At 46.4% G+C, this 18346-nt stretch overlaps 2 protein-coding genes across 13 annotated transcripts in view; one reads left to right on the forward strand and one right to left on the reverse strand.

Annotated features, from left to right (window-relative positions):
• The window catches only part of ATG4A (autophagy related 4A cysteine peptidase), a 63386-nt gene extending 56249 nt beyond the window's left edge, over nt 1–7137 (forward strand). For all 4 annotated transcript variants that reach the window (XM_004064686.3, XM_063702816.1, XM_063702817.1 and 1 more), the window contains 4 exons: nt 2604–2749; nt 4254–4310; nt 5433–5541; nt 6096–7137. In XM_004064686.3, the coding sequence (XP_004064734.1) occupies nt 2604–2749; nt 4254–4310; nt 5433–5541; nt 6096–6166 (383 nt within the window). In that variant the 3' untranslated portion in view covers nt 6167–7137. The remainder of the gene's footprint in view (nt 1–2603; nt 2750–4253; nt 4311–5432; nt 5542–6095) is intronic.
• A 935-nt stretch (nt 7138–8072) lies between these two features.
• COL4A6 (collagen type IV alpha 6 chain) overlaps nt 8073–18346 on the reverse strand; it is a 286626-nt gene continuing 276352 nt past the window's right edge. For 5 of the 9 annotated variants that reach the window (XM_063702815.1, XM_055376250.2, XM_055376247.2 and 2 more), the window contains 9 exons: nt 17939–18055; nt 17446–17607; nt 17169–17267; nt 15456–15602; nt 14083–14199; nt 12929–13120; nt 11929–12215; nt 9487–9726; nt 8073–8768 (listed from right to left, as the gene is read on the reverse strand). In XM_063702815.1, coding sequence (XP_063558885.1) covers nt 8619–8768; nt 9487–9726; nt 11929–12215; nt 12929–13120; nt 14083–14199; nt 15456–15602; nt 17169–17267; nt 17446–17607; nt 17939–18055 — 1511 coding nt within the window. In that variant the 3' untranslated portion in view covers nt 8073–8618. Of the gene's footprint in view, nt 9727–11928; nt 12216–12928; nt 13121–14082; nt 14200–15455; nt 15603–17168; nt 17268–17445; nt 17608–17938; nt 18056–18346 lie in introns of all 9 variants that reach the window. The other 4 variants (XM_055376253.2, XM_055376254.2, XM_055376255.1 and 1 more) reach the window with 1 other exon arrangement.

The raw sequence follows: 18346 nt of genomic DNA on the forward strand, positions 1-18346 counted from the left end.
CTGAGTTCATCATTTTCTTTCATGACTTTGTCCACTGAACTTAGGAGCAACCAACTAGCTTCATTATGTTCCTTGGTTTTCCACGTATGGTCAATTGTATTATGTATAGTCACTGAACTCCTTGCCTCTCATGAGCGATGATTCAGGTGTGTCAAATGCATTTATTTTGCATAACTCTCTAAACAGTTCACACCAAGGACTATCAGTGTTCCCTATACTATTAGAAGTACAGTCCTTAGCATTTTTGGGTCTAATCATATTAAATAGCCAACTCTAGAAACCCCAAAACCAATGAAAGAACTCCATCCTTAATATTCTGTTCCTCTAGAACAACTCCTGGTACCAAAATCTGTATCAGTCAGGATTCTCTAGAGGGACAGAACTAATGGAATATATATATATATATATATATATATATATATATATATATATATATATATATATATATATATGAGTTTATTAAGTATTAACTCACATGATCGCAAGGTCCCACAATAGGCCATTTGCAGGCTGAGGAGCAAGGACAGCCAGTCTGAGTTCTAAAACTGAAGAACTTGGAGTCCAATGTTTGAGGGCAGGAAGCATCCAGCATGGGAGAATGACATAGGCTGGGAGGCTAGGGCTGTCTCTCTTTTTCACATTTTTCTGCCTGCCACCCTGGCAGCTGGTTAGATTGTGCCCACCCAGATTAAGGACAGGTCTGCCTTTCCCAGCCCACTGACTCAAATGTTAATCTCCTTTGGCAACACCCTTGCAGACACACCTGGGATCAATACTTTGCATCTGTCAATCCAGTCAAGTTGACACTCAGTATTAACCATCACACAGAGGGAGACCCTGTCTCAAAAAAAAAAAATGATGCAGCTCGTAAAGCTCCACTCCATGCACATCCACACACACACACACACACACACACACACACACGTAAAGCTCCACTCCATGCACATCCACACACACACACACATCCACACACACACACACACACACACACACCACCCATGGGAAAAGGTCCTGGTCAGAGTCAGAGAAGATGTTATTATTCTCAACACCTTAACTCCAAACATCCCATTAGATGACTCAGTTCTAACCCTGTTTTGGCTTTCTGTTTTCTTGCCTACAACTTCCTTTCCCTCAGACCTTTCTGTGGTCTTAGGTAGGCTTCCTTCTAGCCATCTTGGTTGCTCTTTAGTGTAATCTGAGGCTTTTTCAGTATCACTGATCTTGCTCACCTGTGGTCTAGGGGAAAAACATCTACCTTGACTTTCATAAAGCAAGTCATATGGGGGGATTGATTTCTATATACTCTTAAACATGCATTTGTAGGAAAATACTGTTGATTTGCAGTAAAATATTTCTCTGGCCACTTTCTATTTGTATTGTGTTTTAAGCATTTCACAGAGGTGAAATCTTCTGGTCCTTGTAATATACCATGAGGCAACTAGAACAGGCCCGATGACCCTAGTTTAAAAACAAGAAAATTAAGACAGAGTGAATTAAGTGGTTTGTCCTTGGTTTATGACAGAAAAATGTTAAACTTTTCATGAGACTTCAGAAATGAACATATTCTTTGCTGACAGAAACATGTAGATGTGCCCAACACAATACAATCCTGGATACCATTCCAGAGGGAGTCTTTGGGGCATCCCTCCCTACCCCAGTCTTTGGCAGCAGGTAGATCTCTCCTTGCTCGCCTGATATAGCTGAGCACACAGAGAACCAGATGGCCCTCAGGCCCGGACAGTGAGGCTGGGGTACCTCTTAGGCACTTTTGCCTCCTCAGCCTGTGGCTGATGAACATTAGAGGGACTCTCAGCCCTTTGAATATCAGGTCAAAGCAGAAATTTTATTATCCTAAACTCCTCCCATGTTATTTTGGGCCTAGACTTTTTCAATTTAATGAAGCATAGCTTATATCTCTTGTGTCAAGGTCAGTCATCTCAAAGTGAATTTTCCAAGTGAGCTGTATCTGTACTGATGTTAATGTGACAAAGGCAGTGCTTTCTGACAGGAACTTACTAACTTGCTAATAAGTACTAACTTGCTAGCTAATCAGGACCAGAAGTCAGCTCACTGGTTTCTCATCCATAAAGAGTCAGCATTCCCATTCCATAAAAAGTCAGCATTTCTTTTGAAGGTCAGGACCTCCTCCCTTACCAGAGGTGCTTTCTGAGCATGGGGCTGAGAACCAGCAGTCTAGCCTGAGATGCTTTCCAATGTCAAAAGAGGCAGAAAGCTCCCTAATGGTACCTGGGCCCACGACCTGGTGACTCCACCTACCGCCTCTTTGCTACTGCTGCTCACAGAGCCTGCCATGCCATCTGTGGTCTCTCATTCCCACATTTTCTCAAACCTGTCACTTTCCATTTTTGGACTTGGACTTTGAGGAGATGTAAATGCTAGGGCACATCTTCTCATTGAATGATAAGATTTGGGCGCAAGTGGCTTCCTTTAAGCATGCTCACCCTGGCTTCAGGCTTTCTGTCATTCCATTCTCATTGTCACCAAGGGAGGGGTTAAGAGAACCAGAGTGCCTCCTCCTAACAACAGCAGTGGGGCCAGGACCGGTAATCCTTTGAAGGTTAAGCATATCTCCTTCAAAACAGGTGACGAGCTCATCTTCTTGGACCCTCACACAACCCAGACCTTTGTTGACACTGAAGAGAATGGAACGGTTAATGACCAGACTTTCCATTGCCTGCAGTCCCCACAGCGAATGAACATCCTAAACCTGGATCCTTCAGTTGCATTGGTGGGTATTCGTAGGTTGGGTGGGCCAGGAGATACGATGTGTACAGATTGGTTCCCTGGGAGTTATCCAGATTGCTAAGTAGGAAGGCAAGAGTATGTTTGCTCACTATCCCCATTAGAGGCAGTAGAGTGTAGTGGGGAAGGAATGGACCCTGGAGCCAAACTGCTCCAGTTGGAATCTTGGCTCTGCCACTTACTAACTGTATTAGTCTGTTCTCCCACTGCTGATAAAGACATACCCGAGGCTGGGTAATTTATAAAGGAAAGATGTTTAGTTAACTCACAGTTCCACATGGCTGGGGAGGACTCCCAATCATGGTGGAAGATGAAGGAAGAGCAAAGGGATGTCTTACATGGTGGCAGGCAAGAGAGCTTATGCAGGGGAACTCCCATTTATAAAACCATCAGATCTCATAAGACTTATTCACTACCACAAGGATGGTATGGGGGAAACCACCTCCATGATTCAGTTATCTCTACCTGGTCCCACCCTTGACACGTGGGGATTATTACAATTCAAGATGAGATTTGGGTGAGGACACCGCCAAACCGTATCACTAACTACGCACTTAGGAGGAGTCACACAATCTTTCTGAGCCTCAGTCTTCTCATCTCTAAAATGAGGAAAACAATAGTTCGTTCCTTATGGGGTTGTATGAGGTGCAATGCGTGTAAGGCACTTAGCACTGGGCCTGGCACATTGTAAGCATTCTATAAGTGTTAGTTACTCTTTCCCCTGTTTCCTTCTTGTCCTCAAATTATTGCTACCCAGGCACAGGGAGGAAGATGGGATATCACTAGGGAGAGATAAGGGAGCAAGATGCCCTGGGTGCACACAATCTAGGAAGCTGCAGGATTTTCCCCCAGAAGTATGGTTGGTGTCTACACACACTGAAGGGGCATCTGCCTGTGAAGTAGCCAGTGGTTCTGAGGCCTGTCTGCATCCTCTCCTCTAGTTTAATCCAATTGTCAGTATACCAGTGACCAGGAGCTGCAAGTCCTCCTCTTGTGAACCATTCTTTCACTACTCTGGGATGGCTTTGAGGTTGAGAAAGCACAGACTGATGGTTCTCTCTATTCTGATAGATAATTTCCTGAAGGTCAATGCCATCTTCTTAAGTATTGCCTCTAGCTAAAAGTACCATTTGGCTTTTGTTTGTTGGCTTAATTGAATGTTCTTTGGAGATGTGTGTATTTGTACACTGAAAGTAATGGAATTAACCCTACACTTTGAAGATGATCTTCAAGTTAAAATATCTCACAGCATGAGGAAAGAGGGAAAGGGACAGAGAGCAAGGGTGAGAATGAGAGCAAGACTGAGAGAGTGATGTGTATGTCTGAGTAAGGCAATGAGTTAGGAGAGAGAGAAGCCCAGGCAGTCTTCCTCCTTTATTGCTGAGAAGTCACATCCACAGAGACTGGCCCACATCCTAATTCTGGGCCAACAGCTCCATTGTGCAATACCAAAGGTAATTCTAAGTTGTGTTCTTTTGCTTTCCCCCAAGGGATTTTTCTGCAAAGAAGAAAAAGACTTTGATAACTGGTGTAGCCTTGTTCAGAAGGTAAAGCTATATGTTTTTCTTAGTCTGAAAAATGAAGTTACTCAATTTTATTCCTTTTCAAGATTGTTTTTCATAGTAAAAAAAATCCTACTCTGATACGACTTTACTGCAAGAGAAAGAAACTAAGGCAACAAAGAAACTATCAGGTGTGGGGAATTGTGCATAACTTCCGGGGAACTGAACAAAAATTTTGGTTTGAAATATGCTTAGCATGTCAAGGGAGTGATATTTTTAGTGATGAAACCTAATGTTTTATCTCATTAATAGACAATTATTTTCTAAAGGCAATACTTACGTTTTAGAATGCAGCAAAACTGTTTTTATGTCACATTTAAAGGTGGAATGAGAATTTTCTGATAAGACTATGCCTTTTATTTTATTTTATTATTTTTTGAGACAAAGGCTCGCTCCGTCACCCAGGCTGGAGTGCAGTGGCGGGATCTGGGCGCACTGCAACCTCCGTCTCCAGGTTCAAGCGATTCTCCTCCCTCAGCCTCCCGAGTAGCTGGGATTACAGGCGCCCACCACCACGCCCAGCTAATTTTTGTATTTTTAGTAGAGACAGGGTTTCACCACATTGGCCAGGCTGGTCTTGAACTCCTGACCACAGGTGATCTGCCCACCTCGGCCTCCCAAAGTGCTGGGATTACAGGCGTGAGCCACCATGCCCAGCTAAGACTATGCCATGTAAATTAGGATATATACCATACATGTTGGACTGCCACTGAAACCATGCCAATATGTAGCAATAGTCTCTTGGGGCAGATTTAATTTCACTAACTGACATTTCTTTGGAGCCAATGCTTCAGGAACATGTCACCCCTAAAGTGAGCTGGACCCATGCGTCTGGCACAGGAACTATGCCTCATGATGGAGAATAGGCAGTGAGTGCTGGCCTTCATCAGATACTCCCCGCAATGTTCTTCCTTCCTGGCTAAACAGTATCTAGAATTGAAGATGGCTGAGTCTTCAGATGGTTCAAGTAGAGGATGCATGTATTTTCTAGGCCCCTGTTTTCACCTGGCAACCAGCAGACCACTGTCTCAGGGTTTGGGGTCAAAGATTGCCAATTAGAAATGTTGTGACTCTGAAGTATTTAAAACTGTTTTGTTATCTCCCCAGGAAATTCTAAAGGAGAATTTAAGGATGTTTGAATTAGTTCAGAAACATCCATCACACTGGCCTCCCTTTGTACCTCCAGCCAAGCCAGAAGTGACAACCACTGGGGCAGGTAAGCTGTTGTTCAATGGCTCTCAGCTAGCAGACCCACGTATAGCAGTTGTTTTATGAGAAAGAAGAATTGTGGCCCATGCTTTCTGTGGACAGTAAAATTTCTACTCAGCTGGAGTGATAAAAAAATGGCGCTTCTGGTTATTTTAATCTTCCGATGAGCTGATATTTACCAATTTCAAAGAATGATAAAAGAAGAAAATGAGCTCATTGCAAAAGTTCTATGCAAAATCAAGATGACTAGGATTGCTTTTTCATGGTCTGGTTCAAAATAGCAAATTGAGGCCATCGATAATTCAAAGGTATCTTGAAGGGCTTTCAGAGCCTTGGCCACATCACCGTCGTTAGGTTTATGTAACAAGTCTGGCTATTTTGAGTCTTTATAGATAATTTCTAATACTTGGCAGTAGTTCTAATTGTAAGTCTCCTCCACACAAGTCTTTCTTTAGTACAGCAATTAAAAATGCTTAGTCTTAACTACTGAGTAAAGTATTGACTGACCACTTCAACCCAAGTGTCAAGCTTTTCTTCTTTCTCATTTCCGTATTCTGATAGAATTCATTGACTCTACTGAGCAACTGGAGGAGTTTGATCTGGAGGAAGATTTTGAGATTCTGAGTGTGTAGAATCCTGGGAACTCAACTTGAAGGTCTGTCTTCCATCTGGCACCATAAAAACATGAACTTATTACATAAAACTTTTCTAGTCAGCAAGTGCCTGATATGCCAATAGCATATAAACTCAATAGCAATCATGACTGAGCCAATCACTGTTTCTCAGAAAAACAAAACAAAACAAAACAAATGACAGTAACCCTTCCCCGGAAAGAAATAGAACAATCATGGAGCCTAGGAGCAGGGAGATGAGGAGGAGTTCATTGCTTCCCAGCTTGTCTTATATGGCTACAGCAAGTCTTCAGCTGCTGCAATGAGGAAATGGGCATCTGGAAGACAAACAGCAACTCTCAGCTTGCTTCAAGCACCAGCAGATAAGAGATGGTTAAGCTGTTCTTCACCCTTTCAGATGTGACCTCTTTTGGACTAAATACTAAGCAGCAATCTGTTCTCTTGCTCAAATAATAAAGTGACTGAATCAGGGAGGAAAAGGTTCTTGTTAAATTATTTGGTTGTGTAGTTGAAGTAATTATAATTTATATCAAAACATTTGTCAAAGAAACGATGTCAAATATACACTTCTTGATCTCCCTTCTGTTTGCAGGAATCTTACTATTTGATGGGTCACTGTCCCCATCCCATTCTTACTGATACTTTTGTCAGATATCACCCTGTCCTTAAATCATGATCACTTAAATCAGGGGTCAGCAAACTTTTTCTGTAAAGGGCCAGACGGTAAATATTTTGGGCTTTGCAGGCCATGCGGCCTCTGTCACATCTACTCAACTCTGCTGTTGACATGCAAAAGCAGCAATAGACAATATGCATGTAAATGAGCGTGGCTGTAATCCAAGAAAACTTTATTTACAAAAGCAGGTGGAGGGCTGGGTTTGGCCTGCAGGCTGTAGCTTGCCAATCAGTGACTTAAATTGTTGATTTTTGTTTGATAAATTAAAAATAAATTGTGTTTGAAGTATACCCTACTTGGTTGACAGCCATATTTAGAATTATTCATGTGGTGAATTACACATTTTATCTGTGCATCATATACAATTCCAAACCGTTTGAGGACTAGCAACATAATAGGTTTTAAAGCATGTATTCATCAAATTAGCTTTGCTAACCACTTTCCTGTGAGGATGAACCTCAAGCCCCAGCAATACCTTCCCATTTTCCTTTTCTTGCTTCCTTAACTTGCCTGCATTTCACCCCCATCCTTAATCAAGTCCCGAGGAAGGCCAGCAACTGGAAGCTAGCACCAAACCAATCTGCTTGCTTCCTTAGATTCCATGTTTTTCTTTTTTCCCCCATATATTCCAATGGTTCAAAATTCAAAAGATGTAAAATGATATTCAGTGACTTGTCTCTCTCTCCGATAGGTCAGTTCCCTCCCTTGGAAATTCCCAATGGTATTAATTTCTTGTTTATCCTCTCAGGATATATTTTATACATGTATAAATATATGCACACACACACACATATACACACACACACTCATACACACACAGCTTGGATTTGATTTTAATGACTTTAACATTCTCTACTTTTGTTTTATCTACAAATGATCCTAAGGCCACAGAAGTATGAAAATGCCTTTCTTGAACTCTTTTTTTATTCAAAAAAATTATTTATTTTTATCAACCTACATCATGCTTTGATATGTTGAACTCTAGCGTGTGACAGGGATAAAAGCAGGCATAGGCTTATCTTGAAGCAGCTTATGGGTTTGTTGACTGTTAAAGGACTGTTTCAGCCCTTTGACTTTGATCATCTTCTAATTTTTTCCTGCCTCAGTGTTTTGTTACAGAGTTCGACTTGGCAGTAGCAGAAACCTCTCAGGCTCTGAGAGGGACTCATAAATTGCAGTGAGATGGACATTAGAAAAGTTTTCGTAAAAGAACATCAAAAGAGTCACATGTTCAGATTTCATTTATTTTATTTGCTATGTACAAAACTGACACCATGCTTATTACTCAGGAGGTGAAGATAACAATAATTCAGATTATACTGATTATGCTTTGTCTGTATTGGCACAGTTTATATAATACTTAAGGAAACAGAATCACCTGGAAGGAATTGCCTCATGTCAACATAGCTAAGAGTGTTCTGGAAAACTGGTAATTAAAGAAAATGGCTAAAACAAATTCCCCCAAACAGAATACAATGTACTGCATAGCCAATTCAGGCTTGCTTTAGGTCTGCTAACTGCTCAAGAGAAGAGTGTGCTAGATTTTTATGAGGTTTAAAAAAACATATTAAAATAGTTTAATAGGCTACCTGTGAAAGAGCAATTGGATAACCATTTAACAAAGTCTTTAACATCCTCAGAATACAAGGAAACCAACACTGTGCAGCTTCAGTTTGCCACATTGCACACATCTGGATGGCATTTGGAATAAACAGGGACTTCTGAGAAACTGGGATGTGGGATTTACCTTTTTGTTCCTGGAGTCAAAAGCAAAACTCACACATCCTTACGCACCCACCCCTCTACTCCTGGCCCAGGAAAAAAGGCTGTCATTCTCATTTCCTTTGATAGGCTTGGCCACATTTGTTGCGTCCTCTGCTTTACTTTGAACCAGGCCACGTCCTCTGTCTCTGGCTGGAGGGGGAGCTGGCAAGGAGGAGATGGTTTGTCTAGGACCATATGCCATTAATGACCACCACCCCCAACCCAGCTGCTGGCCTTCAAGCCTCTCTAAGCCATATGGGCCCAGTCTTGCTCATTCTAGAGGGAGCTAAAGCTCACTCTGGGCTACTGGGTGGCACCTCATTTCAATTCTCTTGCCTGTCTAGACACAGTGGGCCTCCTTGAAGAGTGAGGACTTGCTCTGTGCAGACTTGAGCCATCCATGAATGTTCAGTTGGAGAATTTAAGTAAGTGTGGAAACCCTGGGTTCTGGTTTAAGCCAAATAATGTGTGCTGACCTCTGTACATGAAGAAATGACTGATTAGCGATTAGGAAGAGCTTTCCGATCAAGGCGGTAAGGAGAAAGCTAGCAGTCTAAGACAGTTGTGGCCCATCAAATCTTTCTGAGGTAGCCATGAATAGTCACACAATCATCCAAATCAAACAGTAGCACCAGCTTGACAGAAACGGGACAGCAGATCTCAGCAGGGTGGGCTCATCTCTATGGACCCGAGGGCTGGGGTGACGAGTGTCCGGTAGTCTAGCCCAAATGAGACTCCAATGTACAACTTGACAGATAGGCAAAGGGGCTCAGGCCTTCCTTCTTCAGACCATTCAGGTTTGTGAGGTGACTGTTGTGAGGGGCAGGGGAGGGCAAGGGGCAGAGTGGCAGGTGCCACCCTACAGGCTTTTCATACACACCTGGCAGCGACTGACTCGAGTGTGGAGCTGCCCAGCTTTCAGCGTTTCAGACACAGGCAACTCCCCAAACTGCTGCCTCTCCTCCACTGTGGTCAACCAGAAACTGTACTTGTTTGCAAAGTAGTGGCAGGTGCCTCGGGCACCACTGCATTCAATGAAAGGAGTGGCCCGAAAGTCCTCTAGGCAGGAGCCAGGTGAGACCAGGGACTGGCCTCCACCCTCGGCACCAGCGGCAGTGTGCTGAAACAGACAGGAGATTAGTGCGTGAGCTGTGCCTGCCAAGGGTTGGTGTGGGGAGGGGATGGGTGCTCCACTGCTACAGGGGCACATGAGCTCCATTCCTAAGCCCTGGTTCCTTGTCTCAGCCCCCAGTTCAAGCCAGCATACCAAGAGCTGTGTTTTAGGGGCAGGGGCTGCTTGTCCTCCCTCATAGCGGCTTTCAGGGCCAAGAGTGCCCCCTTCCAAGCTCCCTAGTGCCCTCCTAACCCATTATGTGGGCAATGACTACATGTCAAGCAGCAATTCCCAAACTGCTACTGTCCCACTGGGTTCAGAGGTGTGTTAGGTACCCCCTTGCAAAATTTCCTCAGACAAATGGATCTGAGAAAAGCTGAGTGAAGGAAAATTCAATAGGCTTCTGGACTGCGGTTCTCAGAGCCCTCTCTCAACCATGCATTGTACTCTAAGAAGGGAAAGAAGGACAGTCCAAAACCTACTGAAGTTCTCCTTAATTTGTTGTATTTGGCCCAAATACCCTGGCCCTCACCTCAGAGGGCTCTCTCAGTATTCAGTTTCAGGGCTACACATGAGCTGGTGGTCTTCAGTTACTATTCACATAGACAGCAGCTCCTGTCTCTCCACACTCCTGCCTGTTTCTCTTCACTTTAGCTGGGCTATCATCTGGACCACAAGGAGATAGGGAAGAGGCCTAATACACAACCGTGTCAGCAAATGGCCAATGAGACAAATGCCCAAGTTGGCACACAGGGACTCCTTACTTTGCAGAACTTTGCAAGAGTGAGAGTCTCCATGGGACCTTTCAGGTGACCTTTCCTGACAACCGAAGCATCAAAATTTTCCTCACTTTGACCCTGAGAATCAAAAACTTTCTAAGATGCACAACACATTTTCCTGCTTTACTAAGTAGCAGACACTAGGTTATTTTAAACTTTGCAGATGAATCAGGCTTGTCATTGTGAATGTCAGTTTTTGTGGGGGATGATTATGCAAGAGCCCCATACCAAGGGGTACGGCCCGTAGAATCCTTGGGCCTCCTTTGAATTATTTTCTCCTTTTTAATAGGTATGTCTCATTGCTTCAAGATGCCTTGCTAGGCAGTCCAACTTCTCACCCTTACATATCTTCAGGAATAATATTCTAGTATGTTAGAATTAATGTGTAAAGGAAGAGTAAAGAGATTCTGAATAAGGGCTAAGAGCCCTCCCATAAGCAGGGCACATGAGATTTAGTACACAGCATTTGTACCATTTCCTGTGGAAGCTCAGGGGCCTCTTATTATTTCCTGGTCAGGGTGGTGGACAGGACAGAAGGACAGGTGAGGTGATTCTGTATTACACTGGGATAAACTATCCAATGTCCAAAGACAGGGCATAACAAGGAAAAGTACCTTTCCCCAGGTAGGTACACTAATATTGGGGAGCCTGCAGCTTTGGTCATTTTTTAAAGACACTCTCTCACCATCTCACCCTTGGCAATTCAACAGAGAAGCTCTGGCAAGGCAGAGTACTTCAATGGGTGCCACAGTGGTTTTCTCTGGGGGATGTCCTGACCCTAAACCTGACCTTTTATTTGAAGAAACATCCCCAGGTATTCACAGCATATTATGTGAGGGACTTGATGCCTCTTTGGGCCTGCAGATATTCTTTTTCTTAGCAAGACACACAGCATGGCTGGCCGCTGCCTTCACACCGAAATGGAGAGGCAGCAAAAATACCAGCAAGGACATATAAACACAGCATGCACTCATCAAAGCCTTTTGGGAGGAGACAGCAGAGGCCAGAGGGATCTGGGAGGGTGGAGAGAAGAGGGGACAGTGCCATGGCTGGACTGATTAGTGAGACTGTGTCCTGGCCCCAAGTGGTGACAGCTTCTCCCTCACTGTCCTCCCAGATCTTAGTGTGTTTTGCTCTTCCCTTGGGTGTGGCATAACTGAAGCGGGCATGGAGACGGCGGGGCATTGACCTATGACTCACAGATACTCTAGCCCCTGAACCACTGGGTGCAAACTGCTGTCTTTCCGCTACACCCATAACTACCTGCCATTCATGCAGAACTGGGTTCTCCATTCTTTAGCCAAGCCCAGTCCAAGCATTTCTCTTCTTTTCAAACTCTATGCTTTCTACCTGGTGTCCCTTGAGCCTGGGAACCAGTCCAAGGGGCCCTTTGCCTCCAACTGGGGGAGGAGACAGTGCAGGACCTTACCATGAGGAAGGAGTACCCAATCCAGAGGCTGCGCCAGCCCAGGGGGCACTGCGGGATGGTGATGTCCTGGCTGTGCACAGCAATGGCTTGCGAGGGTGCCTCACACACAGAGCAGCGGCTGATGTACTGGGGAATCTGGGTCTGGCTGACGGGCATCATGGGGATAGGGGCAGTAGTGGAGAGCCAGTAAGATTTATCATTGCGCCTGGCATAGTGGCACACCTCGTTGATGTTGCAGTAGATGAAGGGCATGGTGCTGAAGCGGGGCAGACAGGAGCCAGCAAAGCCTGGAAGGAGAGAAAGTGGGCAAGGGCAGGGGAGGTCTGGCTGAGGGGCTTTGACGAGATGGTGGTTTGGGTTTACATCCAACCACTTGCACCAGACTGAGGCAGCCCTCTCCTTCCAATCCTGTAACATTGTACATGTGCCGAAGTGTGTTGAGCAAATTCTATTTTAAATGCACCAGGGAAATTTGATAATAACAAGAATCTTTTTATAAGCTGTATAATTCTGCCCTAATTAATCTGCTTTGAAAGAAACAGCGTTTAATAGACTGAGTCTGCTTTTAAGATTTAGCACACCTGCAGACAACAATTATTCTCAGGTAATCATCATTGCCCTGCAGGTCATATTATTATTACTACTACTACTAATTGCTAATATTTAATGGATGCTTAAATGCCAAATGTTGCTCTAAGCAATTTACATTGGGTGATTGATTCATGCAATCTTTCCACCAGCGTGTGTGATAGATACTAGAATTAGCTTTGTTCCATTAAGGAGGAAGCCAAAGCCTAGAGAGGTTGAATAACTAATGCAGTGTACACAGCTAGTAAGTGATAGAGCCAGGATTTGAATCCAGATCCACCTGACTCCAGAGCTGATGCTTGTAACTCACTACACAACAGTGGACCTAGAAAGGGCTGGGAGAAGAGAGGGGTTGGCTGTTGGTGTTTGTGGGGACAGGTGACCAGGGCTGGCTGTCAGAGCTGGTACCTACCCAGGTCCTGGTTGTGGGCTTTCTCTTGCCCCTCCACAAACAGTAAGCTGTACCCCACCCATAGCTGGCTCATCCCGATGGGACACGGGGGCACCTGTTCCGACTGGCTGTGCTTTACCAACGTGTAGCCCACTCTCATGCTCTGGCCAGGCATTCCAGGCATCCCGAAGGGGCCTTGCTGCCCTGGAGCTCCTGAGAGAGACAGATCATAAAAGGTGAGTGTGGTGCAGCTAATGACAACATCAGCTACTCACATTGTACCACACATTGTCCAAGGCATGTTATACACATGTATTATCTCACTCAATCCTCATGATGACCCTGGAAAATGGTATTACCACCCCAATTTTTAGATGAAGAAATTGAGGCTCAGATGTCCTACAGCTAGTAAGTGGTAGAGCTACAACTCTATCTCAGATGTATCCAGCTACAGACGCCCCATTTTTCAAAGTACATTGTTAGGCTTCCTTCCCATAGCCACCTGGCCTTGGGGTCTCTCTGAGTGGGGATTAGGGTGTGAAGAGGGATACTTCTCAGGTCCAGCCTTGCAGGCCCTCATAGGAGATAACTATGTAGCTGCTGAATCAGAGTCATCGAAAGCAGGGTTAGGATTAGCAGGGTAAAATCTTGCCCTCCTCTCCTGCCCATGACAGACATGACAAATCAACTGCCACAGTTTCCCACCGAGCCTCTGAACTGTTCTCTACTCAGGACAACTAATTTGTCATCCCCAATATAAAGTGGGACACAAATAGAAGAGGTATATGGACAGCCACACCTTATCTCAAGTGTTGTTATCCCTTGAACATCCCCCTCTCGTGTGTCAGAATCCCTGGGTAGAAAAGGGGAGGTAAAGGGCAGGGGGCCATCTGCAGTATAAAGTCAGACCTTTTCAGCACTGGGAGAGAGCCCAGAAAAGGATTTGGATTTGGAACAGTCCTTTGCCTTCCAGAATGTAGGGTATCCCTTCACAGGCTCAGAGGGTAGTGGGGAGTGAATGGACTTAGAGCCCAGTTTTTGAGCATCTTAGGAGTGTCAAGCTCTACCACTGGGTTTATTAAGTTTCAGACTCGAAGTTTTACTCACCCCCAGCCTCAAACCCTCCCAGACCACCATCCCCGCCCCGCCTGCCTCCTAATGTGGCATCATCAGACCTTCAAATCCTGGAGGGCCTTGCAGTCCAGGCAGACCAGGATCACCAAGAGCCCCAGGTGGGCCTGGTAGCCCACTGGGGCCATCTTTACCGGGGATGCCAGGTAAACCTTTGGAGCCTGCAGGAGAGAAAGCCCAAAGGAGGGTACTCAATGTAGAGGGTCCCCAGGCACCTTCCCCAGGAAAGGGGACTTATGTGTCATGCCCAAGACTCACTAGGAGACGATGCACTTGGCTGTCGACTTGGTGTGCACACTGCACATCAAGGCTGCAGCCGCCTGGGCTAGTTCTTAGTTCATGGGGGCATCTCTGCCCTGGGGCAGTGCCCACAACTTAGCCTTTCTGAGCCCCTTCATGCCCACTTCCTCCTCCCTTCTTCTCATCCTCCTAGCAACAATGGGAATTATGCAGGGCAACGGCGAGCATCCCATATCAGAAATGAGGACACCGAGGCTGGGCGCAGTGGCTCATGCCTGTAATCCCAGCACTTTGGGAGGCCAAAGCAGGCAGATCACCTTAAGTCAGGAGTTCGAGACCAGCCTGGCCAACATGGGGAAACCTTGTCTCTATTTAAAATACAAAAATTAGCTGGGTGTGGTGGCATGCACCTGTAGTCCCCGCTACTCCGGAGGCTGAGGCGGGAGAATCACTTGAATTCGAGAGGTGGAGGTTGCAGTGAGGTGAGATGGCACCAATGCACTCTCAGCCTCGGTGACAGAGCAAGACTCCATCTCAAAAATAAAAAAAAATAAAAAGAAGAAGAAGGAGGAGGAGGAAGAAGAAAAGAAGAAGAAGAGGAAGAAGAAGAAGAGGAGGAGGAAGAGGAAGACAAAGAAGAAGAAAAAGAAGAAGACGAAGAAGAAGAAAAGAAGAAGAAAGAAGAAGAAAGAAGAAGAAAGAAGAGGAAAGAAGAAGAAAGAAGAAGAAAGAAGAAGAAGAGGAAAGAAGAAGAAGAAGAAGAAGAAGAAGAAGAAGAAGAAAATGAGGACACTGAGACCCAGAGAGACTTCTAACTTACTCCAATTAGAGGCCAGGTTTTCTGTCCCCCAGCCTTGGACTTTTTTCATTGTCTTGTGTGGCCCTTTATTCACCACCACACTCCCTCCATCTCTCTGCAGCACATTAGAGAGGGGTGAGTGGTCTGGAGTAGCAACCTTGCTCTGCCCTCACATCCTCTAAAGCCAATTACCAAGTACAACCACCCTGCTGGTCCTGCTGGCCCTTCTTCTCCCCAACAGGAAGCTTGGGAGCTTTGTGAAGGAAGAGAGGCAACGCTTGATGAAGACACACCCTTGGAGCTGGACATCCAAGCCAGCCTCTCAGCCAAACTGTCTCAACTCCCCAACAAATCTCCTTTCTCTGGCACCCTCCTCACCTTGTAGGCCTACAGGGCCTTGAGCCCCAGGGTCCCCAGTGAGGCCAGGGATGCCATCGATCCCTGGTAGACCCAAGGGTCCAGGAGGAACCTGGACAGCTTCTGCAGTTGGTGTTTGTCCAGGAGCACCTTGGGGGCCAGAAGAGCCTGTGGGCAGGTGGGGGAAATAAGAACATCAGGCTGAGGCAGAGGGAGGTGACTGGGGCCCCAGAAGCCTTCTTTACTAACTTGCAATCAACAGCTTTCTACCCTGTTTGTCCCCACAGGATACCCGGATATCTCCAGGATGGCACTGTGTGATGTTATACAATGCCTTCTTTATCCATCTCTCTCTCCAGTGGCTGGGTAGCTCCAAGAGGGCAGGAACTGGGTCATATTCATCCTGTCTCCTCAGGGCCCAGCATTGTGCCCAGTGGGTGACAGGCAGTCCAGAAGCATTTGCTGCTAATATGGTGAGCTGAGCCTTCTCTCAGGGCTGGGGTGGCTGGTTTACTCACTGGTTAGAGCACAGTGCCAAGGAGGCTGAGGGGATGCTTCTAACCCCAGAGGTTCAGTTGGCATCCCAGCCTAGGAACCCGGCGCCAGCCAGCTGCCTTTCTAATAGCATAATTTGCTTAGTAAGTCATTGAACAAATATTTCCCCAGTGCTTATTATATGCCAGGGTCCTGGTAGCTCTGGGGATAGAGCAATGAATATGAAAGACATTTATGGAGATTATGGTCTGGTGATGAAGATGAATAATGCCTAACTCGACAAATACTGTTAATCTGAGTGTAAGTTGGGAGAAGTGTTGTGGAGGAAAGGACTAACACAGGGACACTCGGAGGGAGCAGAGGGTGGTATGGGGTGGAGGCATCTGTTTTAGAGAATGATCAGTGGCCTTTTGCAAGCAATGACATTTAAACTGAGACCACTAAAACATTAGAAGGACTTTGCTATTTAAAGAGTAGAGGGGCAAGTGCACTCTGGGAAGTAGAAGTAGCATGTGCAAAGGCCCTGTGGTAGGCCAGGACTTGGTGTTTTTGGATAACTGAAAGAGGCCAGTATGGCAGGAGCACAGTGAGCAGCAAAGGGGAAGGGCTGGCCATGAGGATGAAGAGGGAGGCATCACACAGGGCTTTGCGGGCCACGGTGAGTTCATTCCTACGCCATGGGAAGCCACTGGATGATTTATGTTTTTATAAGCTCTTTTTGGCCACTATGTGGAAAAGTGACCACTAGGGTCGGGGGAGGAAGGGTGCTGCATGAGAACTATTGGTGGCTTGGCTCTGGGGGTAGCAACCAAGGTACTGCGAGGTGAACAGATGCAAGGCACATTTAGGAGGTACAAGCCTCAGGGTTTGCTACTAGATTGCATGTGTGTGAGTGAGGGTGGGAAAGGATGCAAAAGATGGTTCTTTATTTCTGAATTGAGCAAACGGGTGGGTGGTGATCTGAGTGCAAACCCAATGCCCACTAGTGCAGAAATTAACACAGAGAGGCAGTCAGTAGCAGGATCCATGGTGGCAAGGCAGCAGTGGTCTTCAGTCCTGGGAGGTGATAGAGGCTGAAGGATCCCCAAGGTAGAGAAACTGCCTCTCTGGGGTACCTTGATCCAGCTGTTTTAGACATCCAGACTTTCTTGGCGTGGTGAGCAATGATGCCTGAAGGAACCTTACCACCAGGCCCCTCCCTCGAGCTCTGGATCAGCCCAGCACATGCTCTCAACTTACCTCTTGGCCCTGCCTTCCCCTTCATTCCGGGAAATCCTGGGTCTCCAGGTGGCCCAACCTTGCCTGGAGTCCCCATGAAGCCAGGCTCACCTCTCATGCCTGACAAAGCCCAAAGGAAGCAAGTCAGGTCCTGGCATGGTAGGGGTGGTAGGGGTGGAGGATAGGCAGGGGTGAGGTAGGGAAGAACATCAGCCACCGGCCTCTCTTCACAGGACTGCAGGAAGGAGTCCTGGCCGTGGAGTGGGGAAGGGCCCAGCAGCCAGCTGAGCAGCCATACCTTTCAGTCCTAGCTCTCCAGGGAAGCCAGAAAAACCTGGAATTCCTTGGTCTCCCTTAGGCCCTTTAGGTCCAGGAATTCCAGGGAAGCCAGGGTCTCCAGTGTCGCCTTGATTCGAGGATGGCCCAGGGGGACCTGGGGGTCCAGGGGGGCCTGGGTGGCCTAGGGATAAGATCGGAAGAGGGGCGAGGGGCAGGTGAACAGGTAGCAGCCACTGCAGAAGGCCTAGGGACTGACAGGACTCCAAAGCCCATTCCCAGGACAGAGAATGTTCCCTCACCATCTGTGGGGTCTTAGTGCCCAGACTTTCCCAAACCATTTTAGCAAAATGCACTTGGCTCAAGTCCCCTGTGTCCCCACTCGGGGAGGGATGCGAAGCCAAACACGCCCACATATGTCCAGCAACAGGGACTTGGCTGCGCTGTATACGTGACTTCCCCAAATGTCAGACAAAAGGTGGTGGCTAGCCCTCTTTTGGGCTTCCTGTCTTTACCTCGTTCTCCATCTAGGCCTGGTCGCCCGGGGTCACCAGGCTGTCCTGCTATGAGTGAGGGCAAGGAGATGCCTGGGGCACCGGGGAGACCAGCAGGGCCCTGGAGACCTGGGAAACCTGTAAAGAATAAATAAAAGGGGCTGGATAGGCTCCGTGTGCCCAGAAGATGGCCAGGCTCTTTCAGAGAAAATGGAAGCTCACACAGAGAAAATGGAAGCAGTTAGGTAGGAGCCAGACCAGAGAAAGCCAGCAGAGGGCTCTTCTCCCCTAATCCTTCCTTCCCAGAAAGCAGACAAACTAACTGACAAGGGCTCAGAGACTCCCCTTTTCCAGCTGGAGCTGCATTTTATTGGAAAGTTCTAGCTCCCTTGCCTCACTGGTAATGGAAATATTTTAGGCCAACTTCCC

Source organism: Gorilla gorilla, chromosome X (assembly GCF_029281585.2).
Source record: "Gorilla gorilla gorilla isolate KB3781 chromosome X, NHGRI_mGorGor1-v2.1_pri, whole genome shotgun sequence".
Classification (NCBI taxonomy): Eukaryota; Metazoa; Chordata; class Mammalia; order Primates; family Hominidae; genus Gorilla; species Gorilla gorilla.